General features: G+C 38.1%; 1 protein-coding gene across 1 annotated transcript in view; it reads left to right on the top strand.

Annotated features, from left to right (window-relative positions):
• The window catches only part of ATRNL1 (attractin like 1), a 675,777-nt gene that overhangs the window by 546,017 nt on the left and 106,224 nt on the right, over window positions 1-23,536 (top strand). Inside the window, exon 28 of the mRNA XM_024756087.1 lies at window positions 16,803-16,917. Within this exon, the coding sequence (XP_024611855.1) occupies window positions 16,803-16,917 (115 nt within the window). The remainder of the gene's footprint in view (window positions 1-16,802; window positions 16,918-23,536) is intronic.

Below are 23,536 nucleotides of genomic sequence, written 5' to 3' on the forward strand. Positions count from 1 at the left end.
TTTTTTTTTTTTTTTTTTTTGTGGTACGCGGGCCTCTCGCTGTTGTGGCCTCTCCCGTTGCGGAGCACAGGCTCCGGACGCACAGGCTCAGCGCGACCATGGCTCACGGGCCCAGCCGCTCCGCGGCATGTGGGATCTTCCCGGACCGGGGTACGAACCCGTGTCTCCTGCATCGGTAGGCGGACTCTCAACCACTGCGCCACCAGGGAAGCCCAGTGTATTGTCTTTGAAAGTTGTAGTGAAAAGGTCTCTCTTATAAGCAGCAGTGACCTTCACCAGCTGTATTTAATATCTGGATGTTCTCTGTGAGGGATGCTAGGGAGCAAATACTTCTCATGGAGTGATTCCCCGTGGCTGTGCCCTGCCCAACCTCTGGGGCACTTCACTCGTACACCAGAATGGACTTGCCTGTAACTGACCATTTTTCTACCTAGAGTTAAAATATTTGCTGTTACTTTACTCTCAGGAGCCAGCTGTCTATCCCATCCCTCGATCCCTACATCCTTGGTGCACTCGTAGAACTCGCTCCCCCTGTTGAGTCTGAGGTTGTATACTCTAGCTTACCTTACTGCCATCCATTAGAAACACAAAATTCCTTTTTAAATCCTTTTTATCGTGTTTTAAATGACATTTTAAACCTTCCTGTGTCTTGAGCCATATTTTAGATTCTTTTTGTGAAGGGGAAGATCCTGTCTGTCTTGCTCAGTGCTCTGTGCCTGATGCCTGGAACAGTCCTACTCAAAGTATGTGCTTAAAAAGTATCTGTGGGATGATGCTTTTGCCCAGTATTTAAATTCTAAAAGAGCATGGTCACACTCTTAAAAGTTCTTATCATTCCTGTTAAGTTCTCTGTTGTTTAGAACCAGACCAAAATATCAGCTTCTTTATTCTTTTAGCCTGAGAAATGAATCTGTCTGTTAATTAAGTTAGGTAATATGACCAGTTTCTCCTTGAATTGAACAGAATGGGATTGACAGGAGACGTAGCTAGTGTTAGGTTCAGAATCGGTATTAAGAAAGCATCATCCTCATTTTTTCTGCAGTTGGATGTCTGCATTGTAGTATTGCAGTTTTGTTACCTCATATATCACCCTAGTATCTTTTATTCATCCTCAAGTTTATGTATTCTACCCTGGTGTGTATCATCTTGCCTTACTGTGATAGGAGCCAATCTTTATCTTAAGGATATTGATGGAAACATTCTCCCCAAAGGGTTTCGTTTGTTTACAGCAGTGGTTTTGTTGTTTTTTTTAACAACCAAGTATGACTTAAATATGCTCTGCGTTCGAAAAATTTTTAAATCTTGCTACTACTTAGAGCATATATTAGTATTTAGCACAGTGCCCAGTAATTGCTTTTTATTCCACCTACCCCCTCTGCCTAAGGGAGTGCTCAATAAATAATAAGGGCTCAGTGAATAGTAGTTGCCATTATTTATCGTTGGAGAAAAGTCATATAAATTTGCATTTACCAGAAGAGAATATGACTTAGCAGGCAAAAAGAAGAAATTGGTATCTCCTCTGCCATTCCTTCTGATGCCTTATAAAACTTCACTGATATTAATTATCTCATCTTCCACTGTGCCTGCAGGCAAAATAAGGGTGACCTCTTCCTCTAGAAGCTTCATGACTTAACAAAGACTAAGATACATTGAGTCATTTGCAAAATAAATGTGAAGGGTAAGCAATGCTTACTCAGTTTTTTAGACTATTGACCTAGCCATGGAATTAGCACTGAGATCATAATTTTTGCCCTTTTTTGAAGAGAAGAGTAACTATCAGAGTTGCTAGCCAAGGTAGGAAAATTAAAGAGGGGAATCATGGCTCCGAAGAGCAAGCATTCTTCTGGGAAAATCAGTGATGGCAATACAGCAGCTCTACCCTGTAAGGAACAAAAGTGTACGTGTCCAATAACCTTATCTATGCCATAACGTATCTTGTATGGGTCTGGCCCAAGTCACTTGCTTCACTAACAAGGACAGTTGTTTATTTGAATTATGAATACTGTGGTGGGGCTGGGATATGTTGCCCAGATCCTCCTTCAGGACTGAGCCTCCTATTTCACAGCCCACAGCTGAGTTGCCCTCTGCTGAAAGAAGCTGCTTCACCCAATGTTATGCCAGCTCCCTGGCGACAGCCTACACCCGCTGGGAGGTTCAAAAGGTTTGGCCTCTTGCCTCATTTTGCTACAACTCTAAAGGACCACCCTCTGCTCCCAAGAGGCCTCTGTTGGAAATGCGTCACAGATTAATTTCTCCCTCTGCCCATCTCTGCCTCCAAAACCCTCCGCAGATGTTACTCCTGTGGGTACTTCTCAATAAACTTCATGCACACAAATCTTGGAGTCTCAGAGTCTGTTTCCTAGGAAACCTTGACATACTACGTATACTATGTCTACATTCTAAGGAACAATTATTGTCACTATTTCCAATTTTATGAATGTCATCAATTTTATGGTGATCACAAAACTCCCATAACCTAATGAATTTTCCCATTGACATTTGCCATGCTGTGTGCTATGTAGCTTATTTCTCAAATGAATGTAGCTTAAAGGACCTCAAACAGAGGAAATGCCCTGAGGGACTAGTATTAGTCATAGTTTCAGTATTATACGTCAGGATCATTTCCAAAACAATGGGGGAAAGGGTGGCAACCAATCAGTACTCTCTGGCCATTCAATTAGGGGTCAGATTGTGACTAGGGAGACTGTATTCATTTCCTGGGGCTGCCATAACAAATTACCACAAACTTGGTGACTTAATACAACAGAAATGTATCCTCGCACAGTTGTGGAGACCAGAAGTCTGAAATGAAGGTTTTGGCAAGGTTGGTTCCTTCAGGAGGCCCTGAGGGAGAATTTGTTCCCTGCCTCTCTCCTAGCTTCTGATAATTGCCAACAAACCTTGGCGTTTCTTGCCTTGTAGATACATCACTCCAATCTCTGCCTCTGTCTCCACATGGAATTTTCTTCTCTATGTCACCTCTATATGGCCTCCCCTCTTTGTATAAGGACACCAGGCCCACCCTAATCCAGGGTGACTTTGTCTTAACTAATTATATCTGCAAAGGCCCTATTTCCAAATAAAGTCACATTCTGAGGTTCTGTGTAGGCATGAACTTTTGGGGGATACTATTCAGCCCACTTCAGGGACCAAGTCAGGAAGCAAGTGAGATTTGCTTCCCTGTTGGTACCTTTATTTGTGCTGTGAATCTTTTAATTAACCCTGCTGTTCTTTTTGAAGAAAATACAGTGAGACAGTTGTGTGCAGTGGGCCACACCCAGTGACAGAAGGCTCCTCAAAGGCTTACTCAATTAGATAATTAGTAGGACCAAGAGGGAATTGGTAAAGCAGCAGGAGTAAAACCGGAGGAAAGATCATTACACAGACTCTGACCATTAATTTTTAGTTATACTGAAAAAGGAGCTTTGGGGAGAAAAAACAAAACAGATTTGGAGAGAGGTTTTTTTCACTCTTACATACTTCTTATTCCAAAGCAAGCTCTGATGAGGTAGTTGAGTTCACACAATCAAATCATTTGAGGAAAAAGCCAAAAGGAATGCAAATATATTTAGTTTGGTCACACGGGATCCACACATGTCAGTTCATAGGTGGGGCAGCAAGCCTACCCTGTGAGTTCCAGAGACCCTGGGAATGACCACGATGACTGCATGAGGACCCGGTGGTCCTGCTAAAAGCATCTACTGCCTACTATCCACTTTCCTCTCATTTTTTCCCTCTTAGCCCTCTTGATTATAAAACTAAGGCAATTTTAATCTAGCAAAAAATGGTGAGAGAGCTAGTAGGCAAAGAGGCTTCCCAGGCTACACAGAGACACATAAAAGCACACTTAGGAACCATTTCTACATATGCCCGTAAGACAGTTTTCTCTTTGCTGCTTAGGCAGAAAGGTTTCAGGGAATCTTTATCTTTTTTATGGGTATTTTCCCTCTGAACTTCTCACCACTTTCATTGATCAATTATCATCTCTAAAAAACTTGGAGCTTGGTTCCACCTTTAATGCACAGACACTTGTAATACTGGTCCCTTGCTCAGAACCAAGTCTTAGACAGTGAAAATCTCAGGAGGGAAAGATAAAAAAAGAGATCTGGATATAGAAACCTCCTTTACTGCCCTACCATGTATCACCAAAACAAAGGGGAAGGGAAGTATTAAGGTGGAACCCGATAAAAATGGCTGATATTCGATTGGTTTTAATTAACAAAAATTGCATTTGCAAATGATCTGACGTAATATAAAAATTTAAACATCTACTTTTTGTCAGGCACTATGTTAAGTGCCTTATTCATATATTATCTTTTATAATCCTCAGAGAAACCTTGCAGGATTGGTGTTATCAACTCTAATTTCTATTGACGAAGCTGAGGGAAAATTAAATAATTTGCCCAAGGTCCCATAAGATTTGAACCCAAGTCTGCTTCACATTTAGTAAAGTCATGTGGGCCTGATGAAGTACTTCAAGACTTTATGATAAGATTATTCGCAAACACTATGGTCAAAATTCTTGAAATCAGAAAGACTGCTGTGCCCACAAAGTTCAAGTGACGTACGAGGATTGTTACAAACTGTCAAGGAGATGTCTGTGGTCCATGGGATTGGTGATGTAGTCACTGCTTTGAATGATGCTGACAGGTCACAGCACACTGATAGCAACAGGTAAAAAGATACTGGGGAGGATGTGAAAACCCCTTGAGAAGAAGATCACTTTAATTTTTGCATTATTGATGGGTTTTACAGAAAAGCGGCCATGTAACTCACTGGCAGCTGTGCAATTTGCCTTTCTATAAAGAGGCAAACAAAAAGCAAGCTCTGCATTGGTAACTTCTTAGAAAGAGAAGAAAAGAAACTCCTAGGGCTATAGCTATAATGTACATATTCAATATTATTTTAGTTTCAGGTATATAACATAGATTTAATATTTTTACAAATTATACTCCATTTCAAGTTATTACAAAATAATGGCTATGTTTCCCAGTGCTGTACAATATATTCTTGTGGCTTATCTGTTTTATACATGTAGTTTGTATCTCTTAATCTCTATCTTGCCCCTCCCCCTTCCCACTCCCCACTGGTAACCACTAGTTTGTTCTCTATATCTGGTGAGTCTGTTTTGTTATATACATTTGTTTGTTTTAATTTTTAGATTCCATAACATAGAGTATTTTTCTTTCTCCGTCTGACTCATTTCACTAAGCATAACACCCTCTACATCCATTCACATTGTTGCAAATGGCAGAATTTATTCTTTTTTATGGCTGAGTAATATTTGTTGTATACATATACCACATCTTCTTTATCCATTCGTCTGTTGGTGGACACTTAGGTTGCTTCCATATCTTGGATATTGTAAATAATGCTGCTGTGAACGTTTGGGTTCATGTACTGTTTCACCTTAGTGTTTTGTTTTCTTCAGATATATACCCAGCGGCAGAATGGCTGGATCATATGGTAGTTCTATTTTTAGCTTTTTGAGCAGCCTCCATACTGTTCTCCATAGTGGCTGGACCAATTTACAATTCCACTAACAGTGTACTAGGGTTCCCTTTTCTTTACATTCTTGCCAACATTTGTTATTTGTAGACTTTTTGATGATAGCCATTTTGACAGGTGTGGAGTGATATTTCATTGTGGTTTTGATTTGCATTTTTCTGATGATCAGTGATGAACACTTTTTCATATGCCTATTGGCCATCTGTATATCTTCTTTGGAAAAATGTCTACTCAGGTCTTTTGCCCATTTTTTATTCAGATTGGTTTTTTTATATTGAGTTGTATGAGCTGTTTATATATTTTTGGATATTAACCCCTTATTGGTCATATCATTTGCAAATATTTTCTCCCATTCAGTTGACTGTCTTTTCGTTTTGTCAGTGGTTTCCTTTGCTGTGCAAAAGCTTGTAAGTTTAATTAGGTCCCATTTATTTATTTTCCTTTTGTTTCTTTTGCCTTAGGAGACAGATCCAAAAAAAATATTGCTATGATTTATGTCAAAGAGTGCTCTACCTGTGTTCTCTTTCAGGAGATTTATGGTTTCAGGTCTTTAATCCATATAATGTACATATTCATACATGCATTTGAAACTACATGTGTCTTCAGTATGTTATAGAAGTTGATATTCATAAGGGCGATCACTGGACATGGAGACAATGCTAGATTACCTTTAGTATATTAGAGTCTGGTTGAGAAGCAGAGAAGTGGGTATTGAAAGAGATTTCACACTTACTAAAAAATATACCTTAAAATAGCAAAGTCTTTATAGGGTTAATGTTCAACTTTCTGGGAAAACTGTCATCCAGAATGACTCATTCCCTTAGACATCTAGGTAGGTTTTACTGTATTTTAATTATATACATATTTTTGTAACCAGTCAGATAAGATCTTTCATTCAGAGTTTTGTCCATGCTTTCGTTACTTATAATAGGCTGTGATTGGCATAATAATCATACCAGAAAGTCATTTATTATGCTGGATCCATTAACATTTGATTCCTCATTAAGAATATTGCCATGTCTGCACTTGTATTTTTTCTGCTGACAGTTTTCACAGAGTTTCTTGATTTATTTTTATGATTGAAGTTTCAGAAATAAATGTTTTAATTTAATGTTCACTTGGTATAACAGATTTGAACAATAGTTTAATAAAAAAGCACCGTGAGTTCCTGATAAAGAAAAGTTTGTTGATGTCCATTTGGGATGATTTGCAGCATGTCTTGGTGACGGTTGCACAGAGGCCCACTGTGTGCTGCACTTGTCAGGTTCCATCTGAGCATCTATAACTTTCTAAGCAGGTATTGATAATCTCAGTCATGACCAGGAAGAATGAGAAGGGGATGATGAGAGCCCTGTTTCACAGAGGACCTCAGCCTCCTCTCTGACCTCTTCTCATCCCTGTCTAATCAACACTTCTGAGACTCTATCCCCAATGAACTTCTAGCAGTTTCCTAAACAAGCTGTGTGCCTTTATGCCTCTGGGTCCATGCTTTTCCTGCTACCAGAACTCTCCATCCTTCATTCTCCTAGTCACCCTCAGCAAGGGAACGTCCTTCCCCAAGAGAACGACTCATCCCTCCCTCTCCTTCCACTCCCACCCCCAGGGCTCCGTGCATAACTCTGTGAGCACATTTAGCTCTGACGTCGTCTCAGTTGCCCTCAGCCTGACTGCCCTGAAGGCAGCTTTACCAGGGCCGGCACTGCGCCTGTGTAGCGCTCTACCGCCAGTTGCCAGCAGGGGGCCTAACACATTTACGTTTTAAATTAAATTGCTCTATCAGCAGCATGGCTAAGGTCACATTTTGCATTTATGACGTAATGTGTTTTGGAAAGGACCAACATGGAGGGTGATACCAAGATCCTGATTTTCTGACTTCCCTGCTGGCTTATATCTATCTGCTGTAGACGAAGCTTCTCGTTATAACTTTTTGTCACAACGTGCAGAGATTTACCTTGTGCACAATTTGGAAAAGAAAAATCAAATACTCCTTTATCCGTGAGATATTTATCGATCGCACAGCTCAGGTGCCAGGAAAAGTTTACTCTGTGTAGCACATAATGTTCACCATCGGATCAGACTCCTTGATAAAAGCAGAGAACAAAAATGAGAAAACTTGGCATTGAGATCAGATTTTTCCCACCCTATAAGCCGTCAGTTAAATTCTCCCTTGGAGGCTTAATTTCTTAAATAATTAATTACACACCATTAACAGAACTTTTAAAAGTATGGTACCTGCCTTCAAATAGCTTACTTTTGAGTTGAGCATATTCTTTAGTGGAACGGAAAATAATTCTAAAGCAAAATGGGAACTGGGAAGAATAGCATAATAATAATAATAGCTGACCTTTACCAAGTACTGTGATATATATACCTATGTGGGTATGTGTATATATATACACATACAGATACATAAAATACATATATTCTATATGTATATCTGTATATGATATACATCCTATATGTACATAATATATAACATTTAATCCTCATAACAACACTATGAGGAAGGTGTTAGCTCCATTTTACAGCTAAGAAACTTGAGGTACAGTGATTTGAACCCAGGCAGTGGTTGCTAAAGGTTGTTCTCTTAATCACTACATTACACTTGCTCTCAATGGCCGCAACAGGAAAAATAACTTACTCCTGATTATTGAGATAGAATAAAGTGAGGAGGTCCTGGAGTGGCCTAGGACGACCTGGGGTGGCTTCTTGCCGACTGAGAGTTTTGAGCTGGATCTTGCAGAAATGGTAGACATTGGCAAGTAGCCTGGGTGGATGAAATGACCAAGAGCACAGGGTGGGCTGAAGCAAGATGGGAAGTCAGTTGATTTGGCAGGCACATTTGTCTCTCGTACTTAGCAGTATCTTTTGAGGTCAAAAAGGACGGTCCCAATTTTGAAGTGAGTGTATGAAGTATAATGGTTAGGTTGCTCTTTGCACAGAGCTATGGAGAAAATTACAGGTTGTAAAAAATCTAATTATGGCAATTATTTGATAGATAATCTATTTCAGATTTTTGAAAAATACTATCAGGAATCAACTTTTAAAGATAATCTGTTCGAAGTCGTCCCCTATTAACATGCATCTGTATTGACCAACTCAGGGACAGAGCATGATTATATAATATCTCAAAAAGAGATAATATCCTCAATCTTCTGGGACCTAAATACCTGTGAAAAAATAGGTGGCAAAATAACTGCTGTCACAATCCAGCCTCTTCACTCCCCAACTCAATGCCACACAATTAAAATAACAGCAAAACTCAGTTAAACTATATATTTTACTATAGATATAAACCTTGAATATGTGTGTATATGAGTGTGTGTGTGTGTGCGCGCGCGTGTGTGCGCATATGTGTGTAGTGAGAGATCTTGAGCAGAGATTGAAAGTAGAGACATTTCAACAAAGGAAAAAATACTTGGTACGATATGAAAATTAAGTTTACGATAGAAACGCCTTGAAACTGCAGGAGCAGCATACTAATTCTGCAAATATTAGGTTTTATTCCTTTACCTGTTCCCACATGTAATACTTTGTTCTCTTTGAATTTTCTTCTAATGCAGTTTAACCCTGGTTTTGAGAGTGTCCATCAGCTTAATTTCTTTTATTAATATGAATTATTCTCCTAGCGAGTAAAGCTAGCTGATGTGTTTCTCCCTTTATCATTTCATACAGATGGTAAATAAGGAGAGAATATGATTTTCACTTTTGGTTTTTTTCCCAAATCTAAACAACGAAATCAGAGAATCTGTTTCTGAGATCTGGGGTCTTGGTATTTGCTGATCCTATAGAATCAACACAGTTCATCAGCTGTGAGCCAGATCATCAGGCTGACTTAATTCAGTGTTCAGCAAATTAATTCTATTTTACTAATGTGACTGAAAACCAAATTTTATATCAATATAAACAGTCATTACACTGCAAATTCCAACTTGTGCAAGCTGTTGGAAAAGGCTCATTTTTAATTATAAGTGGATTCTGATAAGAATAGCATTAAAAGTGTTCTAATAGGGAAACGTCAGAGTGACTAACGTGCAGTTGTTTGCATTTTTAATATTTCACTCATATATCAGATTCGTATTTGTGTATACTGTCAGACTTTATTCTGTCCTTGTCAAAACACTTATTACTGCTGACAGGTATAACATATCCACATTAATCCTCAGTTCCTTGGTTCAATTTTCTAATTGCTTTTTTGGCATGCAGCGGTGGCCACTTAGTATTATGTGATGTATTCATCATATGGTATAATAATGTGCTTTAAAAATTAGATGTGTCATTTAAAGTACTTGAACAGGAAAAAAATTACTAAGGATTGGAAATTTCAGATTTCACTGTACTTAGACTAAGTGTTAGATATTGTTATGTCACACATTCTGGAGGTTGTCCATAAATCATAGTCACAGAATGTTGAAGAGATCCTAAAATCATCCAGCCTACTTGTTCATTTCCCAGTTGGGAAAACTGATTCAGTAATATGCCCAGGATCACACAACTAGATACTGGCAGAACTGGTCCTAGGACTCAAGTGTTCTGAACCCTGCTCAGAAATGGGGCAAGTATACGCATATAATTTTTATATTCCTCCTATTCATAGTCAAGCTGAGAGAATGAGAGACTCCTTGGCTTCTTAAGCTATACTTTTTAGCAGTATTGTATAGTGGTTAAGAATAAAGATACTAGAATCAAACAGACCTGGGTTCCAATCCTGGATCTGCCACTTACTATCTGTGTTACCCAGAGAATATTATCTGACCTCTGAATTTCAATTCCCTCATCTGTATAAAATAGAAAATAACACAATAATGCATATAAAGTGCTTAGCGCAGCTCCTGGTTCCTAGTAAGTACTCAATAAATGTTGGCTGATATTATTTTTCAGTGTTTTATTTTATCCCTTTAATATCCATAATTTAATTTAAATCAGTTTCTACCCACTCATACGTTTGATGAGTGGGTAGAAACTGAGTAATACCTCCCAGTTATCTCACCATGTGACAATTGCATTTATTCTTTCATTTACTGATTCACTTACCATGTGTAAAATGCACTCCATTAGATGCTATAGGTAAGGCAAAAAGGAATCCAATATGATACCTGCCTTGGAAGAGTAGGAATCTAATAGATTCCTATGTTGTAATCGAATACAACAATTACATCACTACCTGTAGTAAAAGACTGGGAAACATCAGTCCCCAAAAGGTAACACAGGTGCCATGCTTAGGCTTTTCAAAGAGAAGAAGTAAGTACAGGGCCAATAGTCATGAATAAGAAACTGGACCTGCCCTCAAGGAGCTTGTTCCAGTGGGAAGACAGGGCAGTTGCCCAAGTGTCACTCAAGGTGGAAAATGAAAAAGGCCGTAACAATTAAAGAACTAAGGAGGGAGAGACTAAATACCTCAGACCAGTGAAACCTTCATGGGTGAGTTGGCTTTGAGGGATATATAATTTTAGGAAAGTTAGAGGCCTATAGGAAGGATCTCCTGGACAGTAGGAATATTATGAATGAAGGAAGGAACAGATTCTGGAAACCCTGGGCACAGACGTTAAAGAGTGAGCACTTAACATTGACTAAAACATGGAGCTTGTGCAGAATAAAAGATAAAGTTTGATGAGTGGGGAGACACAAGAGGCTGGCAACCCTGAAATGACATCTTGGACTCCATTTTACAAAGTGGCAGCTCTCAGCCCATTTTGACACAGAGGCATGTTTTTTTGGCAGCAAAATTTTTGAGATTTAATGTTTTAAATAAATCTTGTACTTTTCAGCTCACTGTGGTACCAACCACTTTTTGTTGTCTTATTCTACAAGTTAAGGCAGTCTTCTTACCTATTATAGACAGTATGCATAACGGTTAGGCATACAAGCTCAGAAAATAGACTATAGTTTTCCAAATCCTGGTTTGGTCACCTGTTAGGTCTGCAACCTTAGTTATGTTATTTAAACTCTGAGCTTCAGTTTCACAAGTTATGAAATGGGAATAGCCCCTACCTCTTGTGGTAGAATTAAACCCATGTAAGCATTTGGCATAGCATAAGGCATGTTGTAAGCACTTAAGAAATGTAAGCTGTTCCTTGAAGAGATTTGAGTTTGCAAGCCCCAAGCCCTACTGAGGCAGTACTGAAAGTTTTGCTTTTGTTTTCTGTTTCATTTTATTTTTTAATGAAGTATAATTGATTTAAAAAGTTTCAGGTGTACAGTAAAATGATTCAGTTATATGTGTGTGTGTGTGTGTGTGTGTGTGTATGTATATACTGTTTTTCAGATTCTTTTCCATAGTTCTGAAAGTTTTTTGAGAAGGGAAGTAACATCCTTCTAATCTTTGGAGTTCTAGAGCATTGAACTAAAACCCTACTTAAATTGCAATGACTAGTCCAAGGACATCAGATAATTCTCTTAAATCCTTAGCTGCTGGGGTTAGTTTCCAGTGTCACCCACCTACTACTTCACTCACTCTTTGAGAAGGCCAGTGGAGGAAGGAGCAAGTAGCCAGCTTTGCCTGTTGGTATCTTCAACACATCCAGTGATTCTTATAGCAGCAGTTTCCCAGGCTAGATCCCAGGTTCAGATGGTGGCCTCCCTTTTTTAGGACATGTTATTGTGAGTTTTAAGAACTGTAATCTTGAAAATCCTTATGATTCCAGGAGCTTCTCTGGTAATTTGCTTGTCTTTAATAGCTGAAAAATGGAAAGAGTTTAACATGGAATTGTTGCTCCAAAAAAACAAGAACTTGAAGATATGAGTACAATAGGTTGAAAAACACTAGTGTGAACAAAACGAGTCTTTTGTAAAAGCTCCGTGTGCTTAATGAACAAGGACTGCTAATTACATAACTGTCAGTGATATTTTCTGGCACGGTCTAATGCCAGCTTCTTTCGGTACAACAAATATGAAAATGCCTAGAAGTAAATCACATTTGCTGAGTGCTGTGGGCAAACAAACCCATGCCTTATCTCTTTCAAAGGCAGCCATGGAAAATACATGACAAATTGCACAGTTCAGTGAACATGTTATGTCATTGTGAAATGATTTTGATTCATGGTTATGTATTTATTGCTAAACAACTGACAAACCTCAAGGTATCAGAAATATCATTCATGGGGTTTTGCTATTTTCTCTTGCAAAATTCAAGTGCTATGAAGTGTTTTTCTTTTTTATTTAAAATACTTTATTGAAAGTGATATTTGCCACAGTCTTTGGAAATAATTTTTTTAATTATATGAATTCCTGCCAGAAGTGTCAAAGAGCTGTGCTAGTCACTAATATTTTTATCATAATGAATAATTCATATTTTTGCTAATATCCTTTTATGAAAATTTTATAGCTAAAAATAGACAAAGTTGTAAGCCAGTTTGATTTCAGAATAGGATTATAATCTCGTTTCATATAGCTTATCAATATAATGAAATTTTTGAATGTTTTCTATGCCATAGCAGTAGAATTAAGAGTGAGAGAATTATGTTAAAGAAGATTTTACAGAAGTGGCTTTTATGCAAACATAATTCCTTTCCCACGGTCAACATATCTTACTATACTCTATCCATTGCTGACTCTCTTCAGTTTAAAGTATTAAATAATTAAGCCATTTTCTACTTGAAACTTAGTTATTTTTTACTAATTTTTCTCTCAATTGGTGCTTTTGGCATCAGCATTTGATGTTTAAAACCTTTTCTTCTAGTGTTAAAAGCAGCCTGACAACACACAGTATGCACAAGGCATATCGTAAGCACTTAATAAATGTTAGCTATTCATCAGCAGATGTACTCTCACATTGTGTCTTGTTTTTCTAAATCTCGTAAACCAAGAACCACTGTTTCTCAACTGGTGGTTTTGTTTTGTTTGTGTTGTTTTGTTTTGTTTTGTTGTAATCATGAAATTCTTCTTTTCTGAGTTTTATAATCAAGTATTTTAACGTGGCTTTGGATATTTTGAGTAGTGCCATTGAGCTCTTACGAATAAAATAACAAAGAAAACCTTGCCTGATGGTAGAAATGATAAATTATTTCTTAGGTATATTAAAAGGGATTTGGGTATTTCTAATATATCGCCATCATTTAAACCTGAATTCATTTTATTTTCCTTTAGTATATTTTAACCAATTGACCTTTACATATACTTTGCATTTATTAAATTAGGATAAATTTTAGTAGCCTAGAAATACGATTCAAAACATTCATAGTGTTTTTCTTTTAGCCTTGGAATATGACAAGCCTATTCTCTAAATATTTACATCATTGGAGAATATCTATGTACTTATGCTGATTTTGGCTTAACATTTTCAAAAATAAGTCTGTTAAATTAAATGTAAGCTTTAAAGGGGAAAACCATAGACCTTGTAACTTGATACAAGTATTGCAACATTGCTTACGGCATTTTCTTGGAAGATTTTTATGCCCTTCTACTACCACGGCTACTTTTACCTTTATATTCAAAATTCCCAAAATGTATCTGTATGAGGATAATTTTAAAACATGAGATTTATGCTACTATAAAGGAGAAATCCTTTGTAACAACATAAATCCGTTGTCACCAGAAATTTCAGTCTAAGTTTTACATGAAAGGGAACATATTTTATCTTTAATTCCTCATTAAACTTTCTGGAAATGGCAATATTCTAAAATATTCTAGGTGGATGACTACATATGTCTGTATTCCTTCTGAAAAATTCAAACATCAGTAAAAAAAAAAAAAAGACTAAACAAATCATTTGTTCTAATAATTAAAGTACTGGTATTTTCTCTTCCATTTAATTTTGCCTTTATGTATAGATGTTACTTTAAGTCAACCATGTCTCGCCTGCACTTTTTGAGTGAAATAGCCAAAACCACCATTCCTCAGCCAAATGATGTTCCTATTGTTTCAAAGGTGACGTTGTATTTAAACCTTAATTCTCTGTGTGTTTTTGTTCACATGTGTGTGCCTGGATTGTGTATGTTCACACACATGTGCTTGCACGTGTGTTTATGTTTGTGTGTGTGGGTGCATGATTTTTTTGTACATTCACAATATGATAAACTGCATTGTGTTGCTAAGAACATGGACTCAGGAAGCAGCCTACCTGAGTATAAATCCCAGCCCTGCTACTTCCTAGTTGTGTGAATTTGAGCAAGTTTTTTTAACTTCTTGCTTTCATGTTCTCATCTTACAGGGTTGTTGTAAGATTTAAATAAGTTAATATATGTAAAGCATTTTGAACACCTAATCCATAGTATTTAATAACATATTAGCGTTACCGTTATAATGATTATCGTATATTCATTTACTCTACTTTATTTCTAAAGTCATATATTTATACAAATGCATTGGTGGGTGATTATTACATATGTATTTCACTGAAATGATATTAAAGGTGTGCCTTGCTGTATGTCAATTATAGCTCAATAAAACTGGAAAAAAAATTTTTAAAGATGTCAACGGAATATTTTGGATTGTGATAATTTGATTAGATAAACTGTTATCATTGGTGAGAGGAAACAGCTGGGAAAAAGCAACAGAAATTGCATAACTTTGTGGCTCACAGATGACATATCAAATATACTAAAATGCATTCAGGGACTTCCCCTGGCGGTCCAGTGGTTAAGACTTCGCCTTCCAATGCAGGGCGTGTGGGTTTGATCCCTGGTCAGGGAGCTAAGATCCCACATACCTCGTGGCCAAAACACCAAAACAGCTTCATTGTAACAAATTCAAAAAAGACTTTAAAAATGGTCCACATCAAAAGAAATCCTTAAAAAATTGCATTCATTTATTCAAATGTAGGCCTGTTGCACATCTACAATGTGCCAGGATTTCGTGTTAAAATGACACATGGTACCATATGATCCAGCAGCAATCATGCTCCTTAATATTTACCCAAAGGAGTTGAGAATTCACGTCCATGCAAAAACTTGTACGTGGATGTTTATAGCAGCTTTATTCATCATTGCCAAAATTTGGAAGCAATCAAGATGTCCTTCAGTAGCTGAATGGATAACTAAACTGTGGTACATCCAGACAACGGAATATTATGGAGCACTAAAAATAAATGAGCTATCAAACAATGAAAAGACATGGAGGAACATTAAATGCATATTTTTAAGTGAAATAAGTCAACCTGAAAGAGCTGAGTACAATATGATTTCAACTATATGACATTCTGGAAAAGGCAAAACTACAGGGACAGTAAAAAGATAGTACAGATGAACCTATTTGCAGGGCAGGAATAGAAACACAGACGTAGAGAACGGACTTGTGGACATGGGAGGAAGGGGAGGGTGGGATGAATTGGGAGATTAGGTTTGACATAAACACATTACCATGTGTAAAATAGATGGCTTGTGGGAACCTGCTGTATAGCACAGGGAGCTCAGCTCAGAGCTCTGTGATGACCTAGATGGGTGGGATGGGGGTAGGGGGAGGGGGGTCCGAGGGAGGGAAGGGATATATGTATACATAGAGCTGATTCACTTCATTGTGCAGCAGAAACTAACACAACATCGTAAAGCAATTATACTCCAATTAAAAAAAAGACACGGAGGAACATTAAATGCATATTTTTAAGTGAAATAGTTCAACCGGAAAAAGCTAAATACTATATGATTTCAACTATATGACATTCAGGAAAAAGCAAAACTATGGGGACAGTCAAAAGATCAGTGGTTTCCAGGGGTTGGGGGTGGGACGAGGGATGAATAGGCAGAACAGAAAGGATTTTTAGGGCAGGAAAACTACTCTATATGATACTATAATGAAAAATACATGTCATTATACATTTGACAAGCCCATAGAATGTACAACACCAGGAGTGAACTCTAATGTAAACTGTGTATTCCGGGTGGTAGAGATGTGTCAGTGTTGGTTCCTCAGCTTGTACACAAGTGCTACTCTGGTGGGGGATGTTAATGATGGGGGAGGCTGTGCATGCATGGGGGCAGTGGGTTTATGGAAAATCTCCATAGCTTCCTCTTAATTTTGCTGTAAACCTAAGACTTCTTTAAAAAATAAAATCTATTAGGGAAAAAAAAAAAACCAAGATAAAAATAGAACAAAGCGATGAGTACTTTTCAAAAATTGCAAAAATATGTGCTAATATATAATGCCCCAAGGAAAATGTCTTCTAAATGTAAATGACCACCATTACAAAAAAACTGCATATTACTGCAATAAAATATTCAACTGAACTATTAAAAAATGAGAAATGGTGTGCCTTCAACTACTAGGAATAAACATTTTAGCTGCCTGAAGCATAGTAGGAAAAAAGTAAGATAGCAATGTCATGTAAACTGTGCAAATTTAGAATGGGTTTTCTTTTTCAGGGAGCACCCAAACCAATAGCCATTGAACCATGTGCTGGGAACAGAGCGGCAGTTCTGACTGTGTTTCTCTGTCTACCACGAGGATCATCAGGTGCCCCTCCCCCAGGGCAGTCAGGTAAGTTGAATGAGGCACCATCAGCAGTTAAGCAAAACATGCAGACGGAACAGAAGAAGTAAACAATGCTACCAGATAGCACAATAAAGACATTTACAAGGTTCTGATTTACAGCATGGTAACATTTTATTAGAATACAAACTTCTACCCAAATATCTAGATATCTGCCTTGCTATAAATTCAGATTTGCAAGTGTTTCTCTTAAAAAATACGTGTTGAATATATGTGTGTATTTGTGTATAACATAACACACGTATGTATGTACGGACACACTTCAATTTGTTGTCATTGCAATGAGTAATCTCACTAGCAGGGCAAAGTGACCCTTTTGGGCAGCTTCTTTTCTCCCAGTATGTGTGTCATATGGGATGCCAAATTAGAAATACGATTAGAAGCTTGTTTCATAAATATGGAATCTAATTAGGGAACTTACATGTTTGGAATGTTTTGCGGCATCAGAGGATAAAAGCTTGCTGCAACCATCCTGGAATATTGAAGATAAGTTCTTGCTGTCAGCACCGGATAGGTGCGGTTCATGGACCCAGGGACCCTCTTCTTCACTTGAGCACAGCCAGCCTTTTCCTCTGATTCTCCTTTTCCTGCATAAAAAGTATATTTTGAATTCGAGGTAACTCTGTGTATCCTCTTAGAGATCTTCTCATTGCTTCGACAGTTGTCCACATTGTAAACATGCCCCGTGTTGAGTATAACTTGTAACTAAATCACAAACCATGCTTATTTCTCTCTTTGTGCATATCCTCTTCCATCTGCTTACAATTTCTGATTATTCTTTCTCCCGATTGTTTTCTTTAAAGGACTCTCAGTGAAATGGATGCTTTCTGAGGGTCAGGGTGATTTCAAATCTTTCTCTTCAGTTCCCCTTAAGGATAAAATAACGTGCCAGAGATCTGGCAGGTTCTCAACAGTAGTTGATGATAAACTCAGCTCCCTGCTTAGTTTTCTTTCCTTAGTTCCCTAGTTAGCTTTGACCTTGCTCCTCACTTTCTTGATTTGTGTCCAACGAGACACAAAAATGGAAGCCACACTACTTTATACCTTATAAATTTTAAGATATTTATGTAACGGAATTTTTCCCATACAGGGACAGAGGAATTCCATCACCTTTAGACTTGTCATTTATGGTACCTGATGATATCTTGTTGCAGGAGTTTCTACCCAAAGTTCATTTGTAGATGTTTATTCAATGAAACAAACCTTCTCATATGTTGAGCCAATGCCTCGCTTTTCTCCTTTCAGAACAACCAAGGTAAATGGGATGCAGTAAATAGAATAGCTTGGCACTGGTCAGATAAGATGGATAATTGTAGGTACTATGCCCAGCTAATGGAAGTATTGTTTCAAAGCTGGGATGGTTTCCAAAACAAACACTTTACTAATGAAAGCAAGTCTGTGTGATACACACCAAGGTTCTTCTAGATCCTTGACAAGATGATGTACTGATGGGCAGAGTGAAGGCGACTGCCAATACGCTGTCCCTTTAACCTTTGAAATCTTTTTGACTGATTTGAAAAAGCCAAATAGCAGTGTGGACCATTACCTCAGCTGTGTTTTATTACAGATGCACTGCAGTTACTAATGGTAATGGTAAATTAGACGTGCATAGTGTTTTACTCTTCACAAAGTATTTTCCTATTTTTCACATTTGATCCTTACGACAAGCCTGTACCATAGGTATTATAAAACTCACTTTATAAATGAGAGACTTGGTGTATATAAATCTCTGTATTTCTATATTCAAGGAATAATTGGAAAAATATTAAAGAGCAAAGCAACAACAAAAAATACTTATTACTAACATTCCAGGTAATTTTTCCTGATGATCTATAGCAGAGAGCTTATTTCCCTATAATCTACAGCCTATGTCTTCACAAAGCCTAACATTTGGAGGAGTACTGAAAATGTCCCCAGGGTTCACACAAGTAGGCAAAACCTTGAGTTCATTCACAACACTTTTTACGGTGACTGTAGATTGAACTATGTTGAATATCTGTGTGAATAATTCAGGATGAGTTTGTTCTTTGTTTAAAAAAAACTAATAAAATTTCTCTAGCTAACTTTATAGGAGTAGGAAGAGGAAGAGTCATTGATTCTACTCCTTCAAAGTAAAGCATTGTCTTCTGTCTGCAGTCTACTTTGAAATGCATCAAGGACATAATGTTATTGATGGATGGATAGTAGGATGAGTAGATGGACAGATATGTCATAAAGCAAGTAAAGCAAATGTTAATGGTAGAATCTAGGTGATGGGAATACTGGAGTCCATTTTAAAATTCTTTCCACTTTGCTGTATGTTTGAAATTCTTTATGGTAAGATGTGGGAAACAATAAAAGCTTTTGAAAACTCTTGACTTTACCGGGGGAAAGTAAAGGCAGTGCCTATAGAGAGGAATTTTCTAATGCTCACATCTATGTTTTCCCTAAACAAGGCAAATGCTGACACCAGTATACAAACGAAATGGCTTATTTTTTCACTTTTCATCAAGATATTTGGTGTGTACCCAGTCAATTAAAACTTAACATAGTATCATCCAGTATTTGAGAGGAAATGCCTTCCAGTGATAGTTTGGGAACCATATTGGTTCTCGGGAGGGAAATATTGACATTGGTTATCTCATTGCTAGAGTTTGGCTTATCTCATATCTTTACAGGAAGTCCATCTGTGTGCCTATGTTTATCACAGTGCCCTATGTTTAGAAAGCAGTTCATAAATGTTCTTGATGATTATGATAATGATAGGAGACCTGGGAAACATGACCTTGAGCAACCACTTCTGTCTATGAGACTCAGTGAGCAACAATAAAATGAGCAATTGAACTAGAATCCATTCATTGATTCTCAAATTGCACAGCTAGGAGCCTTATGTGCTGAAGAGCCTCCTCCAGCGTTGGTGCAGGGTTAGAGGTTCGGGGAGTTAAGAAGGAGGTACTGGGCTTCCCTGGTGGCTCAGTGGTTGAGAGTCCGCCTGCCGATGCGGGGGACGCGGGTTCGTGCCTCGGTCCGGGAGGATCCCACGTGCCGCGGAGCGGCTGGGCCCGTGAGCCATGGCCGCTGAGCCTGCGCGTCCGGAGCCTGTGCTCTGCAACGGGAGAGGCCACAACAGTGAGAGGCCCGCGTACCGCAAAAAAAAAAACAAAAAAGAAGGAGGTAGTGGAGTAGCTTCATGGACAGACCCCTGACCCCATCCCCACTGTGTGAAGGACAGGGCACCCAGAGTCTTCTCTTGGCTCTTGGGCTATTTATGTCTCCTAATGTGAGTGTATCTATTTAATGAGGAATAAGCATTAATTATTAGATTAGAAGTTCTCTTGCAGTACTTTGCACAGTTTCTAATTTTTTTTATCAGGTCCTTTTTTTGAAATGTAGCTTCCTAAATGTCGAGTGATGCTTTTCATAATGCACTCTTCACTACTATGAATAAAAGCATTTAAGAGAAGGATGAGTTTGGGGGTATGGAGAAGATGGAAGCATCCTATGAGCATGGTGGTTTTCTCTCAGAACCTGAACGCCAGCACTAACAAATAAGTGATTTGGAAACAAGCAGGGGCTAGTTCTGGCCATATCTTTTAAGTAGCAAGTAGTGGGTTTTTTTTTTTTTTAATTCAAAATATGGCATTGTCTTTGGACTTTATTCTCTTTCTACCAGCATATATTTCAGTAATATTTAGCAAGTAATAATTAGACATGGCCCTTTAATGTCTGTCTAAAATGTGTGAAGTTCCCTTCCATGGCTCTCATCTTAACAGAGGTCAAAAGAGAAACTGCAGATTCATCCTTTAGATTACCCCATGCAGTAATCTTTCCCTTCTTCTTCTTCTCTTTTTTTTTTTTTTCCATGTAATGAATTTAGATGTTTATGAGCAATTCTCCCTCTAGGTGGCTTAGGAGAGTAAAAGCAAAAAATATTAAATAGGCTTTTTGGCACTCCTGGAGCTGGGCTGATTAGGTTCCCTGCTCCCCAGCCCTGTAAGCCTGCTGCTTCATTCCTGTATTTTCTGTGAGCAACCACTGCCAGCAATGCCAGACTGTCTTGGGCTAAAGTGGGATTTCTGCTGTTGATATATGTACACAGCCACTTCTTTTCTGCCTCAAAGTGGTTGGAAGGCTGACGTCCTCGTACAAACAGGGCATATCAAGTAACCCTGCTGCGTGTCTCCAGTCACCTTGGACAGCAAGGTCCCCAAGCATTTTAGAGTCACATTAAGATGAAATGTGAACAAAGTAAATAGAGCTCTTCAAAAGCATAAACTGAAAATGATCATGATTGTGTCACTTTGTGATGAAGGATTATGGATTTCATAATTTATGGATTCTTAGTAATATGAAGCGGATTAACTTTTCTCACTGGATTAAAAATCCGGTGGCCCAAATGTCCACCGCCAAAAGGGAGATAAGTGCTTCACCTAAATGTAGAACTTTGCCCTGATCTTGCCTTATGTTTGGCAAAAAAACAAAACAAAACAAACAGAAACTGCTGGAAAGTCTTAAGATTTTGAAACTTTTTTCTTTAGGTTTAGAAGTTTGGGCAGGATGACCAGATTATTTTGAAAAATCTAGAAATATTGTACGATGTTTAAAAATGATAGTCTACCCACAGTGTCATGGGTAATAATAATGACAAAAAGAGAACTTTGGTTTAGTCAAATGAAAAGAGGAAAACAAGAACTAGTAATTCTGAGCACTGAAGCAGGTTCTTTACATACACTAATTCTTTTAACCCTCTTAATGAACCTGAAAAGTAGCTATTATTATCCCACTTTTACAGATTAAAAAAAAAATCTGGAAACTCAAGAGAGATTAAATGACTTGTCCGAGGGCCAATATAGCCAGTGAGTGAGTGAACCAGAATTCAAATTCAGGGCCATCTAGATCCTCAGGCTGTGAGACTCTCCCTCATCGCTGTGCTTCTCTGGATAAAGATACAGGGGTACTCGGAATAGCCCATATTCCAGGAAAAGCTTTACATTCAGATCAAAGAGGAAGGACCTGGAGCGTTCTGCTAAGCATTGGACTTAAGGGGGCAAGAAGGATATATTTACCTTTCCTAGTGATTTAACTCCAGAAATTTGGTAAAATGCAAAGGTGCACGTGCCATGACACATCTGCTAATGAAAGTATGACTCCGTTGTATAATAGCAACTTGGGGCATGTAGTTATAGGAAAAGAACTTCGGCTTGTATGTGTGAGTTATGGACTTGGAGTCCCAAGTCCCAAGATGTAGATCCAGCTCTGCCACCAGCTAACTGTCGCCAAGTCTTTTCATCTCTGGGTCGTAGTTTCTCATGTATAAAATGACTGGATTGGGCTAGGAAATCCTAAGATGGATTTCACTCTACTCCTGTTGTACAGTTCTACTATAGATTATGCTAAGTCATACCAGTTTGGGGTAGGAAGAGCAAATAACTTGTTTCTAAGTAGTACCTTATCTTTCCAGCTGCTCAGGACCAGTTAAGAAGCTATATTCCTATGTATATTGCTTGTTAGTGAATAAAAATAATTAGCACCAATCCTTAATTTTTTTAAATAATTTTAGTCCATTTCTTTTTTTAAATTAATTTATTTTATTTATTTATTTTTTGGCTGCTTTGGGTCTTCGTTGCTGCGCACGGGCTTTCTCTAGTTGGGGAGAGTGGGGGCTACTCTTTGTTGCAGTTCAGGGTGGCTTTTCTTGTTGCAGAGCACAGGCTCTAGGTGCGCGGGCTTCAGTAGTTGTGGCACGCAGGCTCAGTAATTGTGGCTTGCGGGCTGTAGAGCGCAGGCTCAGTAGTTGTGGCGCACGGGCTTAGTTGCTCCGCAGCATGTGGAATCTTCCAGGACCAGGGCTCGAACACATGTCCCCTGCATTGGCAGGAGGATTCTTAACCACTGCACCACCAGGAAGTCCTGGATCCTTAAATTTTTAAAAAATTCTTAATAATTTTATTAATAAAGGTTAGTTCTCAATCTTCTCAGCATGTTTAGAAGATGTAGATCGTTCACATTGCCCCACTTTAGAAATAAGTAAAAGAAATCTCATAGCACCAATGAGAGGTAGAGGGTCTCTACAGTCTCAGAGATGAATTGGGAACAGACTCCAGGTCTGCTGGCTCTCAGTGCAGTACTCATGCCTCTGAAGCCAGTTTTTTAAAGCTAATTTGCATTTTTCAGAACCTTCTGGAGTTTCCTGTCCCTTAGGACTCTGTTTTCTTTCCATAACTCTGCCACAGTACCTTCACACTTGTAGAAACACACCTGTTGATCTAATCTTAGCACTCTCTTTTTTCGAGTTGGCTGGAATAAGAAATAAAACTACTGAATTGTATCAAAACTTCATTATAAAAATCTGTCATGTTAGTGACCTTTTAAGTGCAAATTCAAATACTGTTTACATCCAACATATGGGTCTTCATAAAAAGAAAGAAAAAGTGGGCACTCATGGCAAAACAAGCTACAAAATTAGGAAAGAGAGCCCAGGAAATGACAGAGATAAGAACAAATGTCTGAGATTATTGTTAATAATACGACTTTGTGTCAAATTAAAAAAAAACAACCCTGATATTAAAAGTAAGCAAAATCAACAGTAGGAGCTAATTTTATCTTCTATCCAAAATATAGTTATTAT

This window comes from Neophocaena asiaeorientalis, unplaced genomic scaffold (genome assembly GCF_003031525.2).
Source record: "Neophocaena asiaeorientalis asiaeorientalis breed wild unplaced genomic scaffold, Neophocaena_asiaeorientalis_V1.1 scaffold85, whole genome shotgun sequence".
Lineage (NCBI taxonomy): Eukaryota > Metazoa > Chordata > Mammalia > Artiodactyla > Phocoenidae > Neophocaena > Neophocaena asiaeorientalis.